Source organism: Sorex araneus, chromosome 4 (assembly GCF_027595985.1).
Source record: "Sorex araneus isolate mSorAra2 chromosome 4, mSorAra2.pri, whole genome shotgun sequence".
Classification (NCBI taxonomy): Eukaryota; Metazoa; Chordata; class Mammalia; order Eulipotyphla; family Soricidae; genus Sorex; species Sorex araneus.
In genome coordinates this window covers 215119684-215147678 of record NC_073305.1, presented here as the reverse complement: position 1 = coordinate 215147678, position 27995 = coordinate 215119684, and the positions used below count along the sequence as shown (strand labels likewise).

Below are 27995 nucleotides of genomic sequence, written 5' to 3'. Positions count from 1 at the left end.
CCCCGCTCCTCGGCGCCGCAGCCGCCGCCGCCGCCGCCGCCCGTCTACGCCGCCGAGCCCGGTAGGTGCTGGGGGTCGCCATCGCCGCCGGGGGATGCCCCTCACCCCTGCCCGCCGCCGTGCACGGACCCGCCTCGGCCCTCGCTGGCCGCCCGGACGTCCCCCCGCCCCGCGATCCCTCCACCCCCACCCCGTCGGGGCCGGACGCTGCGCGAGAAAAAAACCCCGCTGCCCCGGAGCCGGGACTCCGCGCGCAGTGCTCCGCCGCGCGCCCGTCTCTGTGTCCCGGGAGGTCCGGATCTTTGCTTTGGGGCAACTTTCTTTCTCTTTCTGCGCCAGCCGCTCTCCGCAGCGCCGGCACCCTCGCGGTCCTTCTGCCCGAGGCCCGCCCCGGTGCCGCTGGCCGCCCGCCCGCCCCCGGCCACCCTGGGCTCCCCCTCCGCTACACCCCTGCAGGGCTCCTCCCCGCCCCCGCTCCCCGCTTCCCTCCTGTTGCTCCATCTCCCCCCACCCTGCGCTCCAGCGGGCCTCCCTCCCCCACCCCCACCCCATCCCCCCCGGGATCTCTTTCCCTCCCACCCCCGCTGCAGGACGGTTCCGATCTTACACGCCCCACCCCGGAGCGTTGGGTCCGGGGGACCAGACGGTTCGGAAGCGCAGCTCCAGTCCCGCGGCGTCGGTGCTGTTGGCCCGGTACACCTGCTGCCGCGGCCCGGCTCCCGGACCACCCCTTCGGGGAGCGGGGCGCGCTGCATCCTCCGCTGGGGTCCCCTCGGGGGTGTCCTGGTTTTTAATTATTGCTCATTTATTTGTTTCTTGCTGCCTTTCCCGACGCTGTGCGTCTGCCGGGCCGCCCCGTAGGGAACTTCTAAAGAAGCGGCTGGCTGGAGAAACCTCGTTTTCCCGGCTCCTCCTGCGCGACGCCGCGCGCGCGGGGACGGCTTAGGGGGACCGGGGGAAGGGGCCAGGCAGCCGCGTGTCTGCCCCCTGTGGGTCCCTGCACATTGCGAGGAGACCGGTGGTCCCCGTGTAAGGGAAGGGGGCGGTGCGGGAGACGTGGGGAGGGGCTCCACGGGGGGCCACCAAGGCCCAGAGGGAGGGAGCAAGGTTGGAAGGAGAAGGTTGAGAGCGGCTGGTTTGGAGAGCATGGCACCTCGGTGGCTCCCAAGCCCGCCTACCGGGTGGTATTTGACACCCAGCCCCGAAGCCCGTCCTCTGTGTGTCTTTGTGTCGATTATATGGTCTAGATCTGGAAGTTTCGGGGGACTCTGATCAGATTTTCTGGGTAGGAGGGAGAGGGAGGGGATGTTGGGCAGTGCTGGGGGGTCACTCCTGGCTCTGCACAATCCCAGGGCCACACCTGCCATTGCACAGGACACAGCCACGCACCGGGCAAGCGTCTTAGTCTCCGCCATCTCGTTCTCCGGCCCTGATGGGTGTATTTTACCCCATTTTAGACAGGGGTAGGGAGTTGGGGCACACACCCAGCAGTGCTCCAGGACTGCTCCCAGCTTTCACGGTTGCGGGCTGGGGGGAGGCTGTGCGGTGTTGGGGATGTAAGTGGGGTTGGCTGCGTGCACAGCAAGAGCCTAACCCCTGTGCTGTCTCTGGTCCTAGATGGTAGATTCTTTCCCCCTTTGCTTTATGATTATTGTGTGTTTGGGGCCACAGCCGGCAGTGCCCAGGGCTTTCTCCTGGCTCTGTGCACAGGGACCACTCCTGGCAAGCTTTGGGGACCCTAGGGGATGCCGGGGATCAAACCGGGTCTATCACGAACACAAGTGCCCTCCCTGCCGTACTATCTCTCCAGCCCCCCCCCCTTTTTTTTTTTTTTGCTTTTTGGGTCACACCCGGTGATGCACAGGGGTTCCTCCTGCCTCTGCACTCAGGAATTACTCCTGGCGGTGCTCAGGGGCCCCTATGGGATGCTGGGAATCGAACCCAGGTTGGCCGCGTGCAAGGCAACTAACTGCCCTAATCGCTGTGCTATTACTCCAGCCCCTCCAGGACTGTTTTTCTATGGTTATTGTTGGTGACTTTGGTTTGGAGGCATGCCCAGCAATGCTTGGGGACTACTTGCAGCTCTGCCCCTGGGGTTGCTCCAGGGGTGCTTGGGAGGCCAAAGGGAGGAGGTCGCAGGCAGGCACCTTAGCCCCTGTGCTATTTCTCCGACCCTTAGACAATAGATTCTGATTTTTTTTTTTGCAGGGTTTTTTGGTTTGTTTGTTTGTTTTTTTGGTGTTGGGGCCATTCCTGATGATGCTCTGGGCTGACTCCTGACTCTGCACTCAAGAATTACTCCTGACAGTACTCAGGGGACCATGTAGGATTTCAGGGGTTGAACTTGGATTGGCCAAGTAGAAGACAAGTTCTCTCTCCACCATACTATTGGCCCGGCCCTGACAATAGATTCTTCTTTTTTTTTTTTGCTTTTTGGGTCACACCCAGCAATACACAGGGGTTACTCCTGGCTCATGCACTCAGGAATTACCCCTGGTGGTGCTCAGGGGACCATATGGGATGCTGGGAATCGAACCCGGGTTGGCCGTGTGCAAGGCAAACACCCTACCCGCTGTGCTATTGCTCCAGCCCCCAAGAGATTCTTCTTTTTAAAAAAACAAATATTATTTGGGGTTGGGCTTTGGGTTACATCCAACTGTGCTCTGGGGGACCATACTTGGTTCCAGGGATGGGACGGAATCGGGGCTGCCTGGGTGCGAGGCGAGTGTCTTGACTCCTGTGTTGTTATTCTTCTGGCTCCTGGAGACTGTTGTCTTTGTTAAGAGATTATTTTGTTTCCAAAGTAAGTTCCTTTGCCCGGAACAGGGCACCTTCCCTCTCCTCACCTGATCACTGCCTGGCTTGAGTGCCTCCACGCCTCCGGGGCTGGCAGCTCCTGCTGCTGGTTGCGACAGCTTGGGGGCTGCCCTCCCCAGCCACGCTGAGGAAAAGGGATGCAGAAGCAGGGAAGCCCAGAAAGAATTCTTCCCCCGGCGTCTCGGTTCAGAATAGGACTATCGTGGCACATGAGCATTGCTAGGCTTTGGCATCAGGCTTAAACGTTTTTTTTTTTTCCACACCCAGCAATGCACAGGGGTTACTCCTGGCCCTGCACTCAGGAATGACTCCTGGTGGTGCTTGGGGGACCCTGTGGAATGCTGGGGATCGAACCTGGGTCGGCCACATGCAAGGCAAAGGCCGTACCTGCTGTACTATCGCTCCAGCCCCACCAGGCTTAAACTTTTTACAAGTTCAAAAATGATACTGCGCTCCCAGTCAGACAGTCTTGGTGAATAGAGAAGTCCCGTCTCAGCTCCGCTTTCCTCTTGCAGCTGCATCTTTCTAGACCCTGCCCTGTGTGCAGGTGCAGAGAGAGGGAGCCACATTTGTGAGCAGAGCAAGTGGCAGCCTTGCTGAACGCTCACGTGATCGTCCACGTGATTTCAGGCCACTCTCAATAGCCACGTTGCTTTCCAGCTGTTCCCCAGTGGCTGTAGTTTGGGGAGATGGCTCAGAAGAGGACTGAACCAGTATGTGCTTTGCATGTGACAGCCCCAGGTTCAGTTCCCACTACCGCACGGCGCCCTGAGCACTGCCTGGTGCAAACCCCCCTGACTGAGGGCCTGAATGACAGGCCTTAAAACGTCACCCATCTTGTCCCTGAGATCCGGTATCTCCAGTTGGCTGTCTCGGTGAATGATGCAGCAACAATAATCACCTTTGCCTGCCTCTTGATATCTCGGTGGAGCCTTCTCGGCCTGGGACGCTCAGGGATGGAAGACAGGCTTGCCGAGTCTTGACTGATTTTGCTTCGGTGATGTCAACTTCTGCAAAATGCAAAGCAGCCTGCGTCACAGCCCAGAAACTGTGGGTGCCTGCGTCGGCATTTGGCAATCTCCTAGGCCTCCCCTCCCTGGCAGCCTTTCCTTTTGAGGTGCTTGGGAAGGGTTGTGGTGGGAACCAAGGGCGGGGAGCTGGTTCCCCAGTATTTGTGGGTGTGGATTGCCCCCGACCAGGGGCGTTGTGCCTGGCTTCACGCAGAGGAAAGCTTGCAAGAGTTTCTGGTGGTTTCCATGTTGAAACAGGAAGCGTGTCTCTAGTGCATTTTCGTCCTTACCTGTTAGGTTTAGTTTGAGTAAACAGAAGGGAAAAAGACCTTGTAGAGGGCTGCAGTGGTAGGGAACATTCCTTGCATGCAGCTGACCCGGGTTCGATCCCTGGCACCTGATGTGTTCTCCAGAGGTTACCAGCAGTGAGTGATCCCTGAGTACAGAGCCGGGAGTGAGCTTGGAGCACCGCTGGATGTGTGACTCCAAAATTACAAAGATGGATAAGAAAATCATGCTGAAACATGTAGGAAAGAGATACTTTACTTCACCTCTTTCTTCCAGTCTTTGTTTCTCCCTGCACGTGGTCACCCAGGGATTGGAGGCGCCCATTAGATTTGTCCCCTGAACTCCTGGGGTATGTTGATAGTGGTTGGAGGACATGGGTTCGGGGGCCACGAGCCTGTGGCACCGAGGAAGCATATGCACCCAGTACTCCTTTGCAGGAGAGGAGTACCGAGTTGTGTATGCCACAAGCAACGTGCCACAGCCCGGCACAGCGCCCTTCAGAAGGTGGGGCCAGGTGAGGCCAGGAGACCTTGAATTTGAACTTCAGATCCCCTCTCACTTGCGGCTGGCGTACCTGCGCGGCTCACTGGCTCTCTGGGGGACGGCCTGGACACGGGGTTCTGTGCACCGCAGCCTTTGCCTGCCTTACGCTGGCGGTGACTTCCGAGGGTGATGTTTGAGTACGCTGTGGCCGCCCCCATAATGTGCCGGAGATAAGTTCCACGAGTTCCCCAGAGGAGGCCAGAAGCTGCAGATAGTACCAAGCACTAGGTTTTCCCCTTCTACCTAACGCACCTATGATTAGCAAATCAGGCACAACCAGAGAGCAACAACAATCACGATCATAAGCTTGCACAGGTATGACCGTATCGGGGTCGCGTCCCGTGGCGGGGTCATCTCACTCAGAGCGTCTCATGTTCTCAGAACACCGTCGAGGGGTGGTGAACTCTCGTAACCTCTAAAATTCCCAGTGCACGGTTCTGTAAATCATGCCGGAAGAAGGACGCCCTTGCAAACCCTCGTTCTTGCTTTCTGTGTGTGGCAGAGAAAAATCCAAACCCAGACTCTCGGAGACATTTTCAAATGGCCAAGGGCATTGCGTGTCCGAACGGTGAAGTTCAACCTTTACTCCTTCCCGCTTAGCCTCAGCACATTTTTCTTAGCCCTAACAGTTTTGGGGGGAGGGGGTGTTGCCGGGGATGCAGAAGGCAGCTTGGGTTGACCAGGCCTGTGGTTTTTGTCCTTCAGTTGAAGGAGTCAAAGATGGTGCAGGCTGGCCGCTGCCCAGTTCTCTGCCGCATCCCCCCCCCCCGCACCTCCCCCCAAGTCCAAAACCAGATCCTTCCTCCCTCGCACGGGGGTGGTAATTAGACCCTGTCCCGCCACGCCACGGAAGCGCCTCCCAAAGCATCTCACATTCAGCTCTTTCCTGAGGAGTCCATTTTAAACCGCACTGGCCACGCTGGCCGTGTTCTAAGTGTCCCTTTATCCAAATCCTGTCGCCTGTTAGTGACCAGGGAAGCCTGTGAAGGGGTCTGCACGCCACCACCGCCACCTCCCCGGCCTGCCCATGAGATGCCGGCAGGTGTTGGGGACAAAAGTTGTCCCAGTGGGGCTGGAGCGATAGCACAGCGGGGAGGGCGTTTGCCTTGCACGCAGCCAACCTGGGTTCCATCCCCGGCATCCCATAGGGTCCCCTGAGCACCGCCAGGAGTCATTCCTGAGTGCAGAGTCAGGAGGAACCCCTGAGCATCGTCAGGTGTGACCCAAAAAGCCAATAAAAAAAATCATAAAAATAAAAAAAGGTGTCCCACACTGATGAGTGGCTCGGGGCTTCAGGATGGGAACCCGGAATTCATTGGCAGAGGGGAGTACGCGTATGCGGGGGGGGGGGGGGGGGCGGGGTGGAGGGTCTCGCCTTTCCTTCGCTCCACAGATCTTTCCGGCCAGTGATGGGGCTAGTTTTGCCTCATGCGCTTTCATTCCACAGCCCTTGAACGGGCTTTTTTGTCCAGGCAATGGACACACACACACACACACACACACACACACACACACACGGAAGGTTTCCACTGCTCAGCAGCTGGTGTTCCAGGAGAAGGTAAGAGGACACAATTACCCGAGCAGGGGATCCTGTTACGGCAAGGGGTGGGGGGATTGTCTTAGAATCAGGTGTAGGAAGACAGTAGCGCCCGGGCGCTCAGTGGCTAGGGATGGGAGCGCCGAGCGTCCCAGGCTGGGGGAGCAGCCAGTGCAAAGGCAGGGGGGCGGCCGCGGGAGGTGTGGGGATCAGGGTAGGGAGTGTCGAGAGAGAGGCCAGCGGGGCCGTCCCTGGGCCCCTTGGAGAAGCCCGCCCGCCTTCTGTCCTGGTCCTCGTCGCCTCCTTCCTCCTCTCTGCCGCTACCCAGACCCTGTGTCTGGCCTATGTGTGGGCTCCGGGCTCTTCATCATCTTTTCTCAGACCCTTTCCCGAATGCCCAGCGTCGAGCCCTGAGCCACACACATGCCAGTGCTGCCTTACCCCAGAGCCCCGCCCCGCCCCCTGCCCTGAGCCCCGCCCCCGCACCGAGCCCCGCCCCCTGCCCCAAGCCCCGCCCCCTGCCCCAGCCCCGCCTTGTGTTGGAACCCCACCTGCTCTGGTTTGGTGCTCAGGGCTGGCTCCTGGCAGTGCTCAGGAAACCCACCACACACTGCCAGAGATTTCACCGAGTTTTCCCGCGTGCAGGACGCAGGCCCCTCTGGACGCTGCCCGTTGGTCTGATGGTGGCTAGACGTGACCGGGACTGAGCAGAGAAAAGCAGGCACATGCTCGAGCGTCCGGGGTGTCTCCCAGAGCTCAGAGTAACGGCCATTATTCACACCCTTCTTGCCCGTCCCTTTGTCTCGTCGATAAATAGTGCCACTCGCACCACGTGTTCCTTGCGCCCGCCTGGCAGAAATCCAGCCTTACTAGTGGCAGCCCTGAGAGTCAGCATCGATGAGCACCGAGATTAGCCCGAGCTTGAATCGGGTTCACCTGCACACAGGTGTGGGGACGGGAGTGTCAGGAGTTAGGTGACCCGCTCTGTCCGGTCACCTTGCCGGCCTCAGGCTTTGGCTTCATTCCCGGGCAGGCTCCTGCCTCGTGATGGCAAAGTGACCTCTGGCTGCCCGGGCCCTTTCTCCTACCAGCCTGCAAAACCCGCGCGGGAAAGAGTTTGTCCCCTCGCCGCTCCCTGGGGCCTTGTGGAACCTTGTGTAAGTTTCAGGCGTGTGCGGGGCAGTTGGAGGCACGTGAGTGTCTGTGCCGTGAGCCAGCAGCCTCGGGGAGCATTTCTCGAGAGCTCTGCAGAAGAGCTGGACCTGGCCACTCCCGCGCTGGGTTCGGCCCACTGGTGTCCCCTCCTTGGGCTCGGTTAGCACCCACCCCGGAGCCAGGCCCTGGTGAGACTGGACGCACGCGGAGCCCGTCTTTCCTGGAGGCCAAGCAGGATGGCCCGCCCTGGGAACCCCGGGGACTGTGGGTTGGCGCCGGGGCCGTGAGCAGTGGGGAGCGTTTGGGACTAAGTGTGGTTTATCGGGGAGGCCGGTGCTGTGGTGCGCCCAAACACGGTGGGATCCGGAATATGGCCTGAGAGTCCATGTCCACACTGGGGAATTCAGCCCAATGATGTTTTATTTTTATTTGTTTACTTATTTATTTGGGCGGGAGCGATAGTGCAGCGGGTAGAGCGTTCACCTTGCCCGGGTTCGATTCCTCCGTCCCTCTCGGAGAGCCTGGCAAGCTCCCCGTGGTGTATTCGATATGCCAAAAACAGTAACAACCAGTCTCACAATGAGACGTTACAGGTGCCTGCTCGGGCAAATCAATGCGCAACGGAGTGACAGTGACAGTACTTATTTATTTGGGGGGAAGGGCTTTTTTGGCCCACACCCGGCAGCGCTCAGAGGTTACTCCTGGCTCTACACTGAGGAATTACTCCTGGTGGTGCTTGGGGGGACCCCATGGGATGGCAGGGATTAAACCTGGGTTGGGCATGTGCAAAGCAAACCTCCTCCCTGCTGGACTATCGGTCTGGCCCTATTTACTTACTGTGTTTATCTTTAGGTCACACCCAGCGGTGCTCAGGACTGAGTCCTGGCTCTGTACTCAGGGACCACTCCTGACAGTGCTCAGGGGACCCTGTGGCATGCTGGGGATCAAACCTGGGTAGGCAGTGTGCAGACCAACGCCCTTCGCATTGTGCTGTCTTCTCCTCCCACCTTTTGATTTATTTGTTTTTGATTATGGCTCCCGGTGGCGGGGACTGAGGGTCACTCCCGGTGATGGCTGAGTCCAGCTGTGCCCCAGATGGTTCGGGGGTGCTGGGGCTGGGTGAGTGGCTCCTGTTGCAGGGATCGAACTTGAGGCCTGGTGCATGAGCTGCCGCTCTGGGAGACCCCTCCCAGACCCCCATGATTTGGAGTCTTTTATTTTGAGGGGGGTCACACCCAGCGATGCTCAGGGGTTCCTCCTGGCTCTGCACTCAGGAATTACTCCTGCTGGTGCTTGGGGGAACCTATGGGATGCTGGGAATCGAACCCGGGTCGGCCGCGTGCAAGGCAAACGCCCTCCCTGCTGTGCTACCGCTCCAGCCCCTGATTTGGATTCTTAACCAGAAATTGCACCTGGTTGATGATGCTGTCAGGCAAAGTGATGGGTTGGGCGTCTCTTGTCCCCAAAGACGCCACCGGTGTCTGACATCCTCGGAGGGAAGGAAGGGGCCCTTTGGCGCTGTCATCTGGATCCTGATGACCTTTCCATGCTCCCAGAGCCCTCAGTCACGCCAGCACCCAGCGATGAAGCTGAGAGGTTTGGTCCACGGGAAGTCTGCGAGCCACAGTGCCCGGATTCGTTCCCGGATCCCCACCCTTGGGGCCAGGGCCTGCCTCCTCGGCCCCTGGACTCCTGAGTCGTCTGCAGACGCCTTTCTGTCCCTTCCCACTTCCCCCCAACAACCCCCCCTGCCCCCGCATTCAAATGCCACTCTGGTCCCCGGTTATCGTCCCACTGACTGTCCCCAGTAGCCATTGTTCCAAGCGCTGTGCCTTCTTTCCTGTCCTTATCCTCCCAGTTGCCTCATGGAGATTCTGGAAGGTTCCCTGACCTTCCTCTCACCCCCATCCCCCCACCCCCGTTTTCCTCCCGGGACATCCCATGCTGCGGCGTCTCATCTTCCGCCTCCTCCCTGTCCCTCTGCGGCCTTCGCTGACCGCCGGCTTCTCTGCCGCCCGGCCAGCAGTGCATTCCTGAGTTCTAGGAGCAGCCCCGAGATTCGCGGTGCTCTGCCGGCATCGGAGAACAGGAGGAGCCCGCCCCCGGCTCCTGACTCCCCCAGGCTTGAACCCCCACTGTCCAGGCCCAAAGTTGCAGCTTTACGGGTCGTGGACGTGACAAACTTAAAGTGACCCAGGCTGGGGATTGAGCCCCGGGCCCAGTACTGTGTGCTGTGACACGCTCAGCCACGTCCCCAGCCCAGAAATCTCTGGGCTCATGACTTTCTGTTTTATCTCATTTCATTGATAGAACGGCCCAGTGAGTGCCAGAGAGATAGTACAGGGGTGAGAACAATGTCTTGGGGCTGGAGCGATAGTACAGCGGGGAGGGCGTTCGCCTTGCATGCGGCCGACCCGGGTTCGATCCCCCGGCACCCCATAGGGTCCCCCAAGCACCGCCAGGAGTGATTCCTGAGTGCAGAGCCAGGAGGAACCCCTGAGCATCGCTGGGTGTGACCCTCCCAACAACAGCAACAAAAAAGACAAGCTGGGATCATCTCTCCCCCATCACTTCTGCACCCCAAAAGACTTTCCTTACGATTTTTTTTTTTTTGCTTTTTGGGATGCTGGGGATCGAACCTAGGTTGGCTGTGTGCCAGGCAAATGCCCTCCCGCTGTGCTATCACTCTGGCTCCAGTCCACATTTCCATATTTGGGGGGGAAACTTTCTCGTCATTTGGGGCAGCGTAAGGTTGAAGAATATTTATTTTCCCCATGGAGGAGCAGCCGTGGGAGCCCGAGGCGGGGGATGATTTGAAACCTCCCTTCCTGGACGGCATGCCACGCGAGCAGTGACCCCCCTTCAGCGGTCTTCAGCCATGGAGGACGCGGGGAAGACGTTCAGCTCCGAGGAGGAAGCAGCGAACTATTGGAAGGACCTGGCCATGTCCTACAGGCGGAGGTCAGTGCCCCGGGCTCGCCTGCTTTCCTCCCACCCGCCGCGGGCCGGGGACGTGACCAGCACCCACAAGGGTCTGGCACCCCGGGCCTGTGACCGGGGCATCATGGCCATTGGGGTCTCAGAACTGCCGCTGGCCACCCCTCTCCCCCAGTTGTAAGTGAGGAAACTGAGCCACCGTGCGGGCAGGTGACTTGCCCTGGGTCTTGCAGCGGGGACATGACCGTGATGCCCAGTGGCTTCCTGTTTGTCTCTTCTGGCGGGACCCAAAATTCCCAGATGCAATATCTGGCCAGTAGAATTTCTCCCCCCGCCTGGCAAAATAGGCTGTGATGGGTTTGTGTGTGTGTGTGTGTGTGTGTGTGTGTGTGTGTGTGTGTGTGTGTGTGTGTGTGTGTGTGTATGTGTTTAGGATTTGGGGGAGATGGTAGTTGGGCACATCTCACAGTGCTCAGGACTTACTCCTGGCTCTGCGCTCAGGAATTGCTCCTGCGCGTGGTGCCAGGGGTCGAACCCTGGTTGGACGCGTGCAAGGCAAGTGCCCTTCTGCCATCCCTCCCTCTGCCCCCCCCCCATACGCTCCCTTCACCCAGGTGCTTGGGAGCTCCCGGCTCCTCATCCTTGTCCTTTCTGGAGAACGAGGCTGGTGGGGGTTTCTGCGGGTTGAGGGAGGAACGGCCCCAGCCCCCACCTCCCGAGCAGCCGCCCCGGGGGTCCAGCGCCCGGTAGCCCCCGGCTCACACCTGGGGATGGCTCCCCAGGGCAGACGACGCCCAGGAGGAGCTGCGGGAGTTCCAGGAGGGGAGCCGCGAGTACGAGGCGGAGCTGGAGACGCAGCTGCAGCAGGTCGAGGGCCGGAACCGGGACCTGCAGTCGGAGAACAGCCGCCTGCGCCTGGAACTGGACGCCCTCAAGGTGAGGGCGGCCGGGAGGAGGCGGGCGGGATGGGTCCAGGCCCGGGCCCTGTGCGGTTGGGGGCTGCGTGGAGACCGCTTCACTCCAGCCGGCAGCTGTGCCCGAGGTCCCCCCCAAGGCCGACACTGTCCGAGAGTCCCTGGCCTCCCTCCCCCCCGCTGGCCGCTCTCACCCGCACCTCAGACATTGGCACAGGCCCTGTGGCCCCCCGGCCTTAAGCCCGAGCTTCCCAGGAGCCCCTCCCTGGGCCCTCGGGACCCTGGGGAATGGATTTGCACCCGGGATCCTGGGTTGATGACAGAGGCTGGAAGTCAGGACCAGCCTGATGGAGGAGACGCGTGCACTGGGCTGAGCTGGGGCAGGGGTGGCGGGGGGGGGGTAGTCTCAGCGCCCACAGCACGGTGGGTGGGTGCCCTGTCCACCACCCTCGCCTTGTGCGTGGGCCTTTGCTTTTTAGGCAGGACACATGGGCTGGGTGGCCACTGGGCTCTGTCCCTCCCCCACCGACACCACGCTCTGGGCTGGGACCAGAGTTTTCTTTTTTTTTTTTTCTTTTTCCTTTTTTTTTTTTTTTACACCCGGCGATGCACAGGGGTCACTCCTGGCTCATGCACTCAGGAATCACCCCTGGCCGTGCTCAGGGGACCCTATGGGATGCTGGGAATCGAACCCGGGTCGGCCGCGTGCAAGGCAAACGCCCTACCCGCTGTGCTATCACTCCAGCCCCGGGGCCAGAGTTTTCAACCCTCTGGTCACTTGGCCGGGCCTCTGGTCAAGCCAGACTTGGGGGGCTTCCCCCAGAGTTTACTTGTCCACGGGCGACGCCTTTCTCTGTCCCGACACAGGAAACGGCCACGAGGTTGGGGCGCTGGGAAAGACCAGATACCTCCTGGGGGACTTTGGGTCTCTGGCGTTTGGGGGCTTCTACCCAGCGTGCTAAGGGGTTAAATCTGGACTTGCGGTTGGAGGTGCTGGGCGACTCCTGACCCTGCATGGGTGACCAGGAGGCACTGGGGCCCCCACGTGCTAGTGTTTGTCCAGCCCTTTGAGCCACCTCGCTGCCCCCAATGCGTATTTGTGTAGCCTGCATCAGCAACTAGGGAAAGGGTTTGACAAAGAGACGGGCCGGGCCCCACCAGCGGGCAAAGGTGGTCACTGACCCTTTGCGCCCCCCTGGAAGCATGAAGCTGTGTGAGGAGGGCTTCCCCAGGACCCTCCTGGCTGTCTCGAGCCACCCCGGAGGGCACGTGGAAGAAAGCTGGTCACCACTGTCACCGTCCTAGGTGCGGACCTGATTCTAAACACAAGTTATACGACTGACACATCAATTCATTTAAATGAGATAATATGAAGTTTCTTGATCCTGTTAACCACCTTTCAAGCTCTCAGGAGCCAGCGTCCCTGGGGGCGGTAGCTGGACGGGAGCCGTGGAATGTTCCCGTGGTTACAGAAAGTCCCTTTGGATGGGGCCAGTCCAGATTTCTCAACCTGGGCACATGGACGTTTGAGTCAGGTAGTTCCCTGTGTGGCAGTCAGTGAGTTTCAGGGGATGGTCCACTGTGTCCTTGCTTTCCTGCCCTCTGGATGGCAGCCAGGAGCTTATCCCCCCGCCCCCCGGAGCCTGGTGGTCATACACTAAAGTCTCACCCCCTGCCAGGTGTCTGGACGGGCCCTGCCCGACCTGGTGGATGCTGGCTTCTGTCCTTTCTCCGGGGCCGTGCTGTGACCCAGAGTAACCCTGAGCCTGGCCTGGGCACAAGGCACATCACCAGGCTGGCGGTGTGCACGTTTGCAAATCGAGCTCGGGTCAGAAATGGGATGTGGTGTGCGGGGCCTGGGGGAGGTTGCCCAGGAACAGACGGGCCCCCTCCTCTTCGGGAGAGGAGAAGGTAACCCTCCTCATGGCCTGGGACCCCGGGGAAGGTGCTCTGGAAACCAGAGAGGGGGGGGGGGAGAGGGGTAGGGAGGGAGAGAGTGAGGGAGAGGGGGAGAGGGGGGAGAGAGAGAGGGAGAGAGAGAGAAGGGGGGAGGGTGGAGAGGGGGGAAGGAGGAGAGAGAGGGAGAGAGTGAGGGAGAGGGGGGAGAGAGAGGAAGAGGGAGAGAGAGGGAGAGAGGAAAAGGAAGAGGGAGAGAGGAAGAGGGGGAGAGGAAGAGGGAGAAGGAGAGAGAGGAAAAGGAAGAGGGAGAGAGGAAGAGCGGGAGAGGAAGAAGGAGAAGGAGAGAGAGAGGAAGAGAGAGGGAAAGGGAGAGGGAGGGAGGGAGGGAGGGAGGGAGAGAGGGAGAGGGAGAAGGAGGGAGAGGAAGAGGGAGTCAGAGAGGGAGAGGGAGGGAGGGAGGAAGAGAGGGAGAGGGAGAGGGAAGAGGGAGGGAGGGAGGGAGGGAGGGGGGTGTTTTACATGGATGGAGCCAGGCCAGTCTGGTGGCTGGGTCGAGGGCTGGACAGGCATCCAGGGAGGGTGCCAGCCTTACACTGTGGCAGAGACCCCCACTCCTGACCGACCAAACCCAGAGCCGTCTGCCCCTGGACGTGGCTTCTCCCACTTCCTGGGCGGGCCGGTCACCAGCTTGTCCGGGCACTTCCGCACGCTGGGAAGAACGTAGCGCAGCACAGTGCCGGGCGCCCTACTTGCTGCCTGCCATGTGTTGATCTTGGGTGTCACCCGATGATGCCCGACAATTTCGCACCCAGTATACTTCTCCCGGCCCCCCACCCTACTTTCCCCGGTCTTCGCTGGCACTGGGGCCAGAGTTGAGAATGCTGCTGTTTCTTCTGGCGGTGAAGTGTGCGTCTTGAGTGTCTTTTAAGTATTAGGGTCAGTAGTCCAAGTGAGGAGGGAGGGGAGAGAGAGAGAGAGAGAGAGAGAGAGAGAGAGAGAGAGAGAGAGAGAGAGAGAGAGAGAGAGAGAGAGAGAGAGAGCGGGTACGACACTTGCCTTACGTGGGTCCCAGCCCCATCCCGTGCCCTGAGCACTGCCGAGTGTGGCCCCAAGCCCCAAAGCAAACAGGTGAAATAGGCGGCTTTGGAGTCGGTACCCAGCCATGCTAACTGCTCTCCCGCCGTGCTCTCGCCCCCCGCAGCCTCCTCCCTGCCCCCATCTCTCAGGCGCCCACAAAGGCCCAGTGTCCACTGCCTTACCCCCGACCTCCAGCACAGGCGCCTCGGAGCCTTTGGAGTTGTTCAGTTGCAGGGGCCTGGGGAGGGGGCTGGGCCCGGGCCAGGAGGCCGGTGGTGGCCAGAGGTCCAGAGGGCCGGGGGGTCCCTTACTGGTGCCGAACGAACAGGCACAATTGCTGGGGTCGCTGACCCCGGGATCCCTGCTCTGGCGCCCAGAGGTGGGAGGAGGTAGAAACGCGGATCAGGAGACCAGAGCCCCGGGCTGGGTCCTGGGTCCCCCCCCCCAAGAAACGCGCCCAGCTGCGCGGCTCCTGACAGCCCGACAGCCGGCGCATTCACCACCGGCTGAATGACGACGTGTGTCGGGGTCACACAGCAGCTATTCATGCGTCCAGCAGCCCTGGCCGCAGCGAGGCCAGCCCCGAGTTCAAAGGCGAGATTGTCCCCTCGGGGTGCTGGCCGGGAGGGGGGGGCCGAGCCTGCGGCCCGCAGCCTCCTGACACCTGCGGGGAGTTTGGGTTAGTGACCTGGGGCCCCGTGTGGCCCGGTTTTATTTGGAGGTGCACCCGGTGGGGGGGTTTGTCAGACCAGGGGGGCTGTCCCCCCAAATTCACGAATTCACGGGCCATAGAGCTCGCGGGCTCCCGGCCTGGAAACGGGACGGCTGTTTGGGGGTGTGCCCTCCCTCCCCGCTCCCCAGTAAACAAGCGGCTTGTTTGGGGATGTTCTTCCTTGACAATGACCCTCGCCACACCCCTCCCGCCAACACGGTGACCTCACCGCCAGGCTGCTCCTAGCAACAGCTTTGTTTGCCCCACAGGCTTCGAGCGGGAGGCGCCTTTTTCGAAAGTATCCGAGGCCTTTTCCTGTGATAAGTTTTCATTTGCTCGGAGAACTGAGGAAGGGTGTGTGCGCCGGAGGCCGATGATTTGGGAGACGCGCTGGAGCAGAAGTGTGTGTGTGTGTGTGTGTGTGTGTGTCTGTGTGTGTGTGTCTGTGTGTCTACGAGTGTATAGAAGTGTGTATGAGTGTGAGTATATGTGTGTGATTGTGTGTTAGTGAGTGTATGTAGTGTGTGTATGAGTGCGTATGCATGTGAGTCAGTGTATGAGTGTGTATGTGAGTGTGTGTGAAAGTGTGAGTGTATGGAGTGTGTCTGTATGAGTGTGTGAGTCTGTGTGAGTGTGAGTGTGTGAAAGTGTGTGAGTGTATGAGTGTGTGTGTGTCTACGAGTGTATAGAAGTGTGTATGAGTGTGAGTATATGTGTGTGTGGAGTGTGTGATTGTGTGTTAGTGAGTGTATGTAGTGTGTGTATGAGTCCGTATGCGTGAGTCAGTGTATGAGTGTGTATGTGAGTGTGTGTGAAAGTGTGAGAGTATGGAGTGTGTCTGTATGAGTGTGAGTCAATGTGTGAGTGTGAGTGTGTGAAAGTGTGTGAGTGTATGAGTGTGTGTGTGTGTGTGTGTGTGTAAGACCAACCCCACACGTGTGTATGAGCTGTGTGCGTGCATGAGAACTCCATCTCTGTGGCTTGTGTGGAACCCGCCGAAGGCCCAGCCTGGTTCCCGGACGAGCAGGGGCGAGTGCAGCCAGGCTAGACCTCGGCCCAGGCCTCGGCTCCCAGTGGCCTTCGGGCAAATGAAACCTTGCCGCTGGCCCCGTCGGCCCTTGCGCTGGGCAGCATGCCGGGGTGGAGTGGCACTAGCTTGTGCAGAGAAAGTGGCCCCCGGGCGTGTGTGAGAAGCCAGCCTGGCCTCGCTCCCCTGATTCCTCACACCCCCACTCCCACTTGCTCAGGGTTGTGCCCCGGGCCCCTGAATCAGACGGTTTCAGCTGGGGACTCCGGCCATGCACGAGGAGACAGTCCTGGGGGTCCCGCACGGGCTTTGGAACCCAGGCCTGACACGGGAAGTGGACCTGTGTTCCTCTCTGGAGCGAACCCGGGGGCCGGGGAGCTGTTTCTGGGTTCCCTCATCGCCGGGGAACAGGACTTCGAAGGTCGCTGGGGACTCCTGAAATCCCCGGTGGCCAGGGGCTGGAGCGATAGCACAGCGGGGAGGGCGTTTGCCTTGCACGCGGCCGATCCGGGTTCTAATCCTAGCATCCCGTATGGTCCCCTGAGCACCGCCAGGGGTAACCCCTGTGCATCGCCGGGTGTGACCCAAAAAGCAAAAAAAAAAAAAAGAAAGAAAGAAATCCCCGGTGGCCAGAGGAGTCGGTGGGAGGGACAGGGTGTGGCGGGGAAGGAGTCTGGACGCCGGGTGTGCCCAGCTCAAGGCACCTTTGTTTTGTGTTTTGGGGTGTCGGGGGCCAGGCTGGCAGTGCTTGGGGGATACTCAGAGGCGCCGGGGACCGAGCCTGGGCGTCCCCTCCCCACATAGAGCTCAGCGCTCAGTGCTCAGCCCTTTGGCCCGCCCCCTGACCAGGAGATGACTCTGGGTGATGACTCCCGCTCTGCCACCTCGCGTCACTTGTCTGTGTGGAGAAACAGTTTTGCCGAGGGAGCCCCCGCATCCCTGGAGCTTGCGTGCAGCAGGCTGTGGTGGCGGGCAGGCCCACTGAGGCAGGAGAGAGCAGGCCCCTACAAAGGCCCGGCGGCTGCTGGGGGAGGGACGAGGCATTCTGCCATCCCGCCGCCACACGTCCGCCGTGTCCACCAGAAGGGGCGGGGCGGAGCGGGGTGGCCGGAAGGCGCACCGGGGGCCATCCAGAGCCGCCTGTCACCCCCTCCCCGCGCCCCCTCCCCTCGCCGGGGGTCTGCCCCTGTAGGAGAAGTTCGAGACGCAGCACTCGGAGGGCTACCGGCAGATCTCCGCCTTGGAGGACGACCTGGCGCAGACCAGAGCCATCAAGGACCAGCTGCAGAAGTACATCCGGGAGCTGGAGCAGGCCAACGACGACCTGGAGCGCGCCAAGCGGTAGGTGGCCGGCCGCCGGCAGCCGGGCGCTGTGGGCAGCTGCAGCCGCCTGAGGACCCCGACAGGTGGCAGGACCCTGCAGGGGGACGCAGTGGGCGGGCGGGCGTCAGGACAGGGGAGGGAAGCACGTGGGGAGCTACAGCCGCCTCAGGACCCCGACAGGTGTCAGGGCCCCGCGGGGGCGTCAGGAGAGGGCAGGGAAGCGCGTGGAGGGCCTCCCGGGGGCATCATCAGGGAAGGAGAGGCGTGGCGCGAGAATCGCCTTGCGGGTCTCCTTGGTGATTCTTAGCGGTGCTGGGGAGTGACCAGGCCTCCACATCCCTCACCCTGGGATTATTTTATTTTTCTTTTTGGGTCACACCCAGCGATGCTCAGGGGTTCCTCCTGGCTCTGCACTCAGGAATTACCCCTGGCGGTGCTTGGGGGACCCTATGGGATGCCGGGGATCGAACCCGGGTCGGCCGCATGCAAGGCAAACGCCCTCCCCGCTGTGCTATCGCTCCGGCCTCATCGCCCTGGGATTATTTTTATTTTTATTTTTTTGGAATGGGGAGTGGGGAGCTCCCAAGTGGTGCCAGGGAGGCCCGGGGGTTACCCCCATGATCCTCACTCCCCCCCAGCCTGCAGGTCGGTGCACGGGCCCCAGGACGGGCTGCTGGTCCCCCAGGAGTCCCCATTGGTGTCCGGGGTCCCTCCAGAGCTACACCCGCCAATGATCAGGGGACCCTGTGTGGTGCCAAGGGTTGAACCCGGGCCAGCCACGTGCGAGGTATTAGCCTTAACCACCCCCCACCTTCCACCCCGTATTATCTCCATGGCCCTGGTCTTTTTAATTTTGTTTAAATGGGCCACCCCCAGGGGATGGGGGAGATTGGCGCCACTTTTAGAAACGTTTGGGCCCTTTGGTCCTTCCTTGGCCAGGGGGTGGGGGCCCAGGGGTGGCAACCAAGCCAGGGCTTTGCCAAGTGCTTTGCCAAAGAGCTGGACCCCCAGCTCCAGAGCAGGGTCTATTCAGTGACTCTTCTGCAGTTTAGCAGAACTAACAATTAGGGTGCAGTTACTCTGGGCCGGGCCTTTTTTTTTTCTCTTTTCATAAAGAAAACTCTTAATCGTTTTTAAGGTATAAATCACCTGTGCTAGTGACCTGCCCAGATCTCTGGCAGCTCTAAGACATGGGACGTTTCTGCTGAGACACAAAATCAGGCATTTGTGCTCCTTGCCTCCCCCTCCTACCCCCCTGCACCTCCATCCCAGCCCCTCAAAATGTCAGTGGCTGCTGTAGGGGTGAGGAGGTGGAGGGTCCGTTTTGCATCCTGCTTGGTCAGGGTTGCACCTCTCGAAGGACACGCAGCCACCTCGTTCTCGGGGTCACCGGCCTTGAACTTGAAGCTCTGGCGGTCTTAGCTGCTGGGAACGCCGTGAGGCATTGTTCCGGTTCTTGCTCCACAAAGTATTGTAAGGAACGGAGGAGAGCGGGCCGGGCCGGGCCTTCTGTTTACCTCCGTCTTCCTTCCTGAAGAGCTGCTATTCCAGACTCTTCTATCCGAGGGAAGTGCCTCCCCCGTCACGGGAGCCCGCTGACCGGGGGCTCTCCTCCTGCCGCCTTACTGGGCAGGGTCTAGGTCGCCATCACACTTTTTACTTGTTTTGCTTTGGGGCCACGCCCCGTGGTGCTCAGGGCCCCTCGCCTGCTCCCAGTGGTGTTCGGGGGACCATGCGGTGTCAGGCGTCAGACCCAGGCCTCCCGCGTGCCCTCTGGGCCGTCTCTCTGGCCCCTCTCTCCGGAAGCTGAGGTCACACTGGAGTGTGGCACTTCCGGTGATCCACGTTACACACCCGTGTCTGTATGCTCGTGGTCACCCTCATCCGTCACCCCACACTCGGCCCCTCTTTCTGGTGTCACCCCCAAACCCGCGGCCCTCTGACTCGTGTGACCCGGAGTTTGGCCTTCGTTTCACCCCTCTGCTCTGTTCCTGTCGGTTGGGGAGTGAGTGAACTCTGGTTCTGCGTCTTCCTCTGATTTCATTCATGTCCCATTGGCCCTCCAGGCCCCATCCATAGTTTTTGTTTGCTTTGTTTTCTTTTGGGGCCACACCCGGCTGTGCTGAGGACTCACTCCCGGGGGGTCTTCGGGGCCATACAGAGTGCCGAGTGCCGGGGATGGACCCCAGGTTGGCTGCATTCAAGGCGAGTGCCCTCCCCACGGTGCTCTCTCCAGCTATCCAGGTCTTTTTTTTTTTCTTTTTTGCTTTTTTGGGTCACACCCAGTGGTGCTCAGGGGTTACTCCTGGCTCTGCACTCAGGAATTACTCCTGGTGGTACTCGGAGGACCCTTTGGGATGCCGGGGATCGAACCTGGGTCGGCCGCATGCAGGGCAAAAGCCCTCCCCGCTGTCCTATTGCTCTGGCCCTTGTCCATGTCTATTTATAGAACAGTTTCGACATCTCGTGAGGTCCATGTCCACTACATCTTTGCACTGGCTGTCCCTGCTCTGTGCATGCCCCGGCTATGCTGGGGCTCCCACCCCACACGCCCAGCCCTGATCGTGTCCCTCTCGGCCACCGCTCGCTCTCAGACCACGTCACCTGTCCCCTCCTGCAGGGCCACCATCATGTCCTTGGAAGACTTCGAGCAGCGCCTGAACCAAGCCATTGAGCGGAATGCCTTCCTGGAGAGCGAGCTGGACGAGAAGGAGAACCTTCTGGAGTCCGTCCAGCGGCTGAAGGATGAAGCCAGAGGTCAGAGCCTGTCCATGTCTCTGGGGCTGGTGAGGGCGGGGGGGGGGGGGGGGGGAGGGTAAATCCCTGCTGCACGAGCAAGAGACCTGGGGCCACACCCAGCAAGCCGGGCCCTGGCCGGGGAGGACACGACACCCAGCCCGGGTGCCGCCCCCGTGTGTGGGTGAGCTGACGCTCTTGCCCGTTCGCTTTATGAGATGATGGAATCTGGGGGCGTCGGGCACGGGGTCCTGACGTCTCCTCCACGTCTGCTCTCAGGAGGGAGCGTCGGTTTCCCGCTGTGGCCGCACGCTCGTGACTCAGCCAGGGCGAGCGCCCAAGAGACGCTGCTCCCCTGCTTCTCGGGGCCCTGGGCGGGAAGGGCCCTGGGCTTCCCCGTATAGATAGATCTGTTTTTTTATTTTTAAATTTTATTTTATTTTTGTAAGGTGTTCACAGTAATTTTACACATTGAATATTCTAACACCGACTCTGCCACCATTACACGTTACCCACCACCATTATTTCAGATTTTCCCAACCACTCCCCAACCTATATGTGTGTTTATGTATATAAATATATGTACATATACATATATATGTGTATACATATATATATGTGTATGTGTGTATGTATATATAAATATACATACATATACATATATATATGTAGTACTGTCCTCCCATTCATTGCTCATCGATTTGCTCGAGCGGGCGCCAGTCACGTCTCCATTGTGAGACTTGCTACTGTTTTTGGCATATCGAATATGCCACGGGGAGCTTGCCAGGCTCTGCCATGCAGGCGAGATACTCTCAGTAGCTTGCTGGGCTCTCCGAGAGGGACGGAGGGATTGAACCCGGGTTGGCTGCGTGCAAGGCAAACGCCCTACCCGCTGTGCTATCGTTCCACATTTATATATATATATATATATATGTATATATATATAAATTTTATTTTTATTTTAATGAATCCCTGTGAGATACAGTTACAGACTTACAAACTTGCATGATTACGTTTCGGTCATACAGTGTTCAAGTACCCATCCCTCCACCCGTGCCCATTCTCCACCACCAATGATCCCAGTATCCCTCCCTCCATCCCTACCCCCCACCCACCCCCTGCCTTTCTGGCAGGCACATCCCCTCTTCCTCTCTCTCCCTTTGGGTGTGATGGTTTGCAATACAGGGACTAAGCGGCCGTCATGTTTGGTCCATAGTCTACTTTCAGCCCGAGTCTCCCATCCCGGGCGGGCCCTCCAAGCACCCTTTACTCAGTGGTCCTTTCTCTATCCCAGCTGCTTTCCCCCCAGCACATGAGATCGGCTTCCAAGCCATGGAGCGATTCCCCCTGGGCCTTATCTCTGCTGTCCTTACCCAACCTACATTTTTTACTACCCGCTTCTCTGCCCGCATCCCAGAGCTCGGCCCTGCTCGGCCGGGCCCCGCAGCTGCTAACGGGGCCTTGCTAACACGCCAAGCATGCTTCCGTGTTGGTGGGACCGGGAAGTGATGCCCACCCTTGCTCTAGCTGGTCAGCGGCAGCACCCGGAGTTGGGTTCTCGGTGTTGGGCCGTACCTGGCTGGTTGGGTGCGCAGAGAGCCGGACGCTCCCTGCCAGGCGTGGAAGCCGGGTCTTCCACACGCCCCGCCCGCTGCCGCGTGGAGCTCTCGCCGACCCGCCCCACGGGGCCACGGCATGATTTCCTGGTGACGGGAATCCAAGCTAGAGCGCAGGGTCGCAGAAGTACGCGGTTGACATGGGGGACTCTGGAGTCGAGTTGAGGAGCAAGGGTTGGGGTCCGAGCAGAAGCCGGGGGTGCTCAGCATACATGGAGCATACACACAGCCCCCGAGTTCAAGTCCTGGCATTGCATGATCTGCCACCACTGCCCTGGTGGCCCCCACCTGCTCCATCCCAGGGAAGCACAAACCCACAACAGGAAGGCGCTGCGATATCCACATGGTTTTAGAGCGTCAAGACACGTCATCCAGAGGGGCTGGAGCGACAGCACAGCGGGGAGGGCGTGTGCCTTGCACGCGGCCGACCTGGGTTCGATTCCCAGCATCCCATAGGGCCCCCTGAGCACTGCCAGGAGTAATTCCTGAGTGCAGAGCCAGGAGGAACCCCTGTGCATCGCCGGGTGTGACCCAAAAAGCAAAAAAATAAAAGACATGTCATCCAGAGGAGGGAGTCAGGCACAGGTGGATGTTTCTTTATTTTTTTAATTTTTTAATTTTTTTTTGGCTTTTTGGGTCACACTTGGTGGTGCTCAGGAGTACTCCTGACTCTGCACTCAGGAATTCCTCCTGACAGTGCTCAGGGACCTTGGGGATGCTGGGGATCGAACCTGGATTGGCCGCGTGCAAGGCACATGCCCTCCCTGCTGTGCTATCGCTCCGGCCCCACAAGTAGATGTCTCTGTTTGTGCAGAATGAAAGTCACTCTTAGGGCTCAGTACCTGGGCCTGAAGCTGTGTGGGAGGCAGCGAGGAAGGACTGACCCCCTCCCGTGTGCCGTAGAGACGGTCTGGGTGAGGCGGGAGGGGCTTCTCCCCGGGCAGAGCTTCGTTTTCATTTGTGTTCCGTGTGCTCTGCTGCACTGAAAATTTCTGGAAACTGTAAAAGCAGAGGGGGGAAAATTCTGCTTCTTAAGAAAATTTAATTTAATTTTATTTTATTTTATTTTATTTTATGTTTTTTGCTTTTTGGGACATACCCGGCGATGCACAGGGGTTACTTCTGGCTCTGCACTCAGGAATCACCCTGGTGATGCTCGGGAAACCATATGGGATGCTGGGAATCGAACCCGGGTCGGCCGCGTGCAAGGCAAACGCCCTCCCCGCTGTGCTATTGCTGCAGCCCCAGAAAAATTTTATTTTTAATTTTATTATTATTATTATTTAGTTTTCAACCCCAAAGAAAGATGGTATTGGCTTGTCCACCATTGTGCCAGGCCTGGCTTTGTGGGTGCATCCCCCCGGAATCGTTCACTCGGTCACTCTCTGCCCTGCCGGGCGTCTGCTGGCCTCTCCCCAAGTCACGACTTCACCGGGTCCCTTTCTCTGGCTCAGATCTGCGGCAGGAATTGGCTGTGCAGCAGAAGCAGGAGAAACCCAGGACCCCCATGCCCGGCTCCGGGGAGGCGGAGAGAACCGACTCGGCCGTGCAGGCCACCGGCTCTGTGCCCTCCACGCCCACCGCCCACCGCGGCCCCAGCTCCAACCTGAACACGCCCACGACCTTCAGGCGCGGTAAGAAGAGCCGGGAGCATAGTTCAGGGGCCAGAGGAGTTGGTCTGGCTGACCAGCAGGAAGTGGCCCCCCGGGATGGAGCTTGGTGGGGTGAGGCAGCCAGGGAGGTGGGGCCTGTGGCACAGTGGGCGTGGCCTCTTCGGAGGGGATGCCCGCCGGGGGTGGGGCCTGTGGCACAGTGGGCGTGGCCTCTTTGGAGGGGATGCCCGCCGGGGGTGGGGCCTGTGGCACAGTGGGCGTGGCCTCTTTGGAGGGGATGCCTGCCATGCCGCGCTCCCCTCCAGAAACCAGACATCCGCTTTTTCAGCGGGAAGTCTCTCTGATGTAGAGTTGAGGAAGGCAGAGCAGGAAGTGGCCTAGGTCCCGCCTAGCCCTGGGGGTCCATCCTGAGTTGGGGAGATGCGTGTGGCGTGTGGGTAGAAACGTACACGGCCAGGCTCTCCATCCCCTGCTGGCCTGTGGGCCAAGGGGAGACTCCGGGGGTCCCCTGAATCCTCGAGAGTCACTGGTGCTCCCCCGTCCCTCCTCTGCTTCCTGCCTTGGCCCTTCTACACATGGGTCCCCGCCCCGAGTTCTGACCCAGGGGACACGGCGGGGTGAGGAGCCCGATGCCTGGAACCCCAGATGGGGAATGGCAGAGCCGAGGCCCAGACCCCCATGGGCTGGGCTCGGGGGCTCCCGTGTCCCTCTCATCCCCGTCCCCCGGCTTCTCCCCCTGTTTTTTATTTTATCTTATTTTTTTATGCTTTTTGGGTCACACCCAGCGGGAATGGAACCTGGGTCGGCCGCGTGTGTGGCAATCGCCCTCCCGGCTGTGCTATCGCTTCAGCCCCCTCTCCCCTGGTCTAAGCCCTACCCTGCCGAGATTGCCCCTGCGCCCATCCCTGGCGGCCTCGCCCACACAGCCCTGGCACCCGTCGCTCCCCGTGGGAGGCGTCATGCCAGATGGGGTGGGAGCAGGCGCACAGGAGTGGTGGTACCTGGGGCCCTGGGTGCGGGGCGCCCTGACACGCACGTCCTCTGTCACCCAGGGCTGGAGGACTCGGCCAGCGGGACCCCCCTGACTCCTGCGGCTCGGATATCGGCGCTCAACATCGTGGGAGATCTGCTGCGGAAAGTAGGGGTGAGACTGGACCTCAGCCCCCCTCCCCGCCAGGGCCCGTGGGTGGCTTCTCCTCGGGCCCTCTGAGTGGGAGGGACTGACCACTTCCTGTCCCCGAGAGCAGGGTTTGGGCTGAGCGCGGACCTGGGTCGTCAGGTTGCCCGTGGGCGGGCTCTGGGATGACAGGCACCTGCCGCTCCCAATCCTCGCCCTCCCAGGGGCCTCCGGGCCCCTCTCTCCTCCTTGTTTTCCTTAGCACTTGGGGAGACCCAGAGGGGGTCTCTAGTCCCAAGGAATACTTACAAATCTCCTTAACTCCTGGCCTCCCCCTCCCCCCCCCCCCCCCCCCCCGTGCCGTCCCCCGGCAGTTTTAGAAGAGAACGTTTTGAAAAGCTTCGGTCTAAAACTTGACCAAACAGGTTTTCTGCTAATTACAGGGAAGATGCTTAAGGATCAAGCCTGTGTTTATTCTTTGTCATTATTTTCTCGCCTTTTAGAAACGGATGCCTGGGCCTAGGAGGCAGCGCCAAGGGCTGGGAAGCCTGGGTTTGGTCCCTGGAACTGCGTGGTGGCCTGAGCACTGAGCCAGGGGTCACTCTCATGTTCTGAAAAAGCAAATTTAAAAAAAAAATTGTTGTTGTTTTGGGCGACAGCCTGTGATGTGCAGCTGGCCGAGCCCTGGCTCTGTGCTCCGGGGTCATGCAGGCAGTGCCCAGGGGGTCCTACGGGGTGCCAGGGGCTGAGTGGCACAGGAGCCCCCGTACCAGCTCTCCAGCCCAAAGTCGAGCAGTTCCCGGGATGCCGGGGATCGGGCGAGGGCTCAGCGGCCGAGCACGCCTGTTGCAGGAGTGAGGGCCTGGGTTCCACACCGAGCACCCAAACACGGAGTAGACATGGCATGTGGAAGGCGCACACGCGCTCGGCACACGTGAGCCCGCGTGGTGGGAGCGTGAGTGCAGACGCTCACGTGAGAGAGGAGCTTGTTCCTCCTCTCGGCCTTGCCCCGCAGCTTCTGCTCACCCGGGCTCCTGCTCGCAGGGAACAGACCGGGAGCCTTTCACTCAAGGCCAGCTTCAGCTTAGGGACTGGGGTGCACTGTGCTGTGGGTGGGTCTGCTCTGTTGTTTAGCTCTTGGCACAGAGTTTAGAGGGGGGTGTGTGTCTGTGTGTCTGTGTGTGTGTCTGTATGTGTGTGTGTCTGTGTGTGTCTGTGTATCTGTGTCTGTGTGTGGCTCTGTGTCTGTGTGTATGTCTGTGTGTCTGTGTGTGTCTCTGAGTGTCTGTGTGTGTCTGTGTCTGTGTGTGTGTCTGTATGCATCTGTGTCTGTGTGTCTGTGTGTGTCTGTATGTGTCTGTGTCTATGTGTCTGTGTGTGTGTCTGAGTGTCTGTGTGTGTCTGTGTCTGTGTGTGTCTGTATGTGTCTGTGTCTGTGTGTCTGTGTGTGTCTCTGTGTCTGTGTGTCTGTGTCTGTGTGTCTGTCTGTGTGTCTGTGTGTCTCTGTGTGTCTCTGTGTCTGTGTGTGTGTCTGTGTCTGTGTGTGTATCTATCTGTGTGTCTGTGTGTGTCTCTGTGTCTGTGTGTGTGTCTGTCTATGTCTGTGTGTGTCTGTGTGTCTTTGTGTGTGTCTCTGTGTCTGTGTGTCTGTCTGTGTGTGTCTCTGTGTCTGTGTGTGTGTCTGTCTGTGTGTGTCTGTGTCAGTGTGCCGGGGGCCTGGGCATTCTCGTCAGCCCCCTGGGGTTTCTGCAGGCTCATCGGCAGTCAGGCCAAGCCCTTGTCCAAAGCACAGTGCGGCTGCAGGGAGGAGTCGGGCGGTGGGGGATGCTCGCGGAAGTGGGTTTCCTGTTCCTCAGGCAGAGCTGAAGCTGTTTCCTGTGTTCTAGGCAGTGATTTCCCGGGAAGCCCCCGAGTCTCTTGGCCGGGCCCCGTAAGACCCACTGCCCTGTCCCCACACTCAGCCGGTGTCTGCGTGGTCAGTGCAAGGGGACGCGACACTGGTCTTCCGGGAATCACAAAAACTCTCCCTTTCTCTCTCCCTCCCTCTCCCTCTCCCTCTCCCTCTCTCTCTCTCTCTTCCTCTCCCTCTCCCTCCCTTTCCCTCCCTCCCTCCCTCTCCCTCTCCCTCTCCCTCTCCCTCTGTCTCTGTCTCTCTCTCTCCCTCTCCCTCTCTCTCTCTTCCTCTCCCTCTCCCTCTCTCTGTCTCTGTCTCTCTCCCTCTCCCTCTCTCTCTCTCCCTCCATCTCTTTCTCTCTCTTCCTCCCTCTCCTTCCTTCCCTTACTCCTCTCTCTCCCTCCCTCTCTCTCCTTATTTCTCTCCCTCTCTCCCTCCCTCTTTCTCTCCCTCTCTCCCTCCCTCCCACTCTCTCTTTCCCCCACTCTTCCCCCCTCCAGGCACTGGAGTCCAAACTGGCCTCGTGCCGCAACTTTGTGTACGACCAGTCCCCCGGCCGAGCGGGCGGCAGCCCTGCCTCGGGGCGGGTGAACAAGCCCAGGGACGGTGACCGGCGACCAGGCAGTGCCAGCGTGCCCTTGGGCGACAAAGGGTCAGTACCGCTCACTGTTCCTCCCAGGCTCAGGGGGACCCCCACCCCCATGGGAGCCTCTTACGGGACGGGACACGAGTCCTCTGGTTGGGGCCAGCGGGTGTCTTGCCTCCTCCAGCCCTGTGGCACCAGGGTCCGTCATGCCCCCGTGCTTGGGGACTCGAGCTCCGAGCGCTGCTTGGCTGCCCCTTGGGTCTAAGCAAGTGAAACCCTGGGGCTGAGCCCGGTCGGGAACTGGCCGTGCGAGTGGGAGGCCCCGGGTTCACGCCCCAGCACGGCCAAAAAAATAGAGACAAAAATGAAACGCCGAGAGGCCGGAGAGATAGGACAGTGGGAGGGCATTTGCCTTGCGCTGAGCCGAGCCGGGTTTGATCCCCGTGTGACGTCCCGGCTGGCCCCTCCGAGTGTCACCAGGACTCAGCCCTGAGCACCGCCGGGTTTGGCCCCCAAATAAAATAGGGCCACGAGGCGAACCTCCGCCCGCCGCCTTCCTTCCCTTGTGGCCCCACCGCGGCTTGGCTCCAGGTTCGGGAGCGTCCTGAATGGGGTCGCTCTCTCCCCGGACCCTGCGCCTGCACATGAGTTGGGGTAGGGGCTGGGGGGAGGGCGAGACGGGCCTGTGGAGGCTTGCAGAGAGGCTCTGGTAGTTGACGGTGCCAGTGAACCCCTGATTTCCCTCCTGTAACTCGGGGCACCCTCCCCTGCCCCGCGGTGTCCACACTCTCCGCTGTCACATGCGCTTAACTGTTTTTTTGCTTTTTGGGTCACACCTGGCGATGCTCAGGACTTACTCCTGGCTCTGCACTCAGGAATGACTCCTGGCGGTGCTCGGGGGACCCGATGGGATGCCGGGAATCGAACCCGGGTCGGCCTTGAGCCAGACGAACACCCTCCCCGCTGCTGTGCTGCCCCACATGCGCTTAACTTGCTTTGCTCTGTCTGAAGGTCGGGGAACCGCCTGGAGTTCGGGAAGCTGCCTGCGCACCTCGCCTCCCCTTCGCCAGCGCCAGCCCCGGGTGTGGTCAAGATGTTGCTTTAGGAGCCGAGCCCAGGCCCCGGGGGGTGTGCGGGCCGGGGTGCCTTTGCCCCCTGCCCCGAGCGGAGCCGGGTGGTGCTGGGGGGGGGGGG

At 60.1% G+C, this 27995-nt stretch overlaps 1 protein-coding gene across 3 annotated transcripts; it reads left to right on the top strand.

Annotated features, from left to right (window-relative positions):
- Positions 1 to 27992, top strand: NDE1 (nudE neurodevelopment protein 1). Of its 3 annotated transcripts, none has more exons than XM_055135742.1 (9): positions 1 to 61; positions 10131 to 10311; positions 11070 to 11223; positions 17109 to 17257; positions 19860 to 19996; positions 23046 to 23225; positions 24257 to 24342; positions 26716 to 26867; positions 27813 to 27992. In XM_055135742.1, the coding sequence occupies exons 2-9, from the start codon at positions 10229 to 10231 to the stop codon at positions 27904 to 27906; spliced, it is 1035 nt and encodes a 344-aa protein (XP_054991717.1). In that variant the 5' UTR covers positions 1 to 61; positions 10131 to 10228; the 3' UTR covers positions 27907 to 27992. The 3 variants fall into 3 exon arrangements, with proteins under 3 accessions (XP_054991717.1, XP_054991715.1, XP_054991716.1); XM_055135740.1 differs by having other exon boundaries at positions 24257 to 24348; XM_055135741.1 differs by having other exon boundaries at positions 11 to 61; positions 10137 to 10311; positions 24257 to 24348.
- Positions 27993 to 27995: the final 3 nt, after the last annotated feature.

Bases quoted from the DNA above. Each gene is read 5' to 3' on its own strand.
- NDE1 (XM_055135740.1), top strand. From the start codon at position 10,229: ATGGAGGACGCGGGGAAGACGTTCAGCTCCGAGGAGGAAGCAGCGAAC. The intron at 11,224-17,108 runs GTGAGGGCGGCC...CTGCCCCTGTAG, and splicing joins TGGAACTGGACGCCCTCAAG to GAGAAGTTCGAGACGCAGCA. The intron at 24,349-26,715 runs GTGAGACTGGAC...TCCCCCCTCCAG, and splicing joins ATCTGCTGCGGAAAGTAGGG to GCACTGGAGTCCAAACTGGC.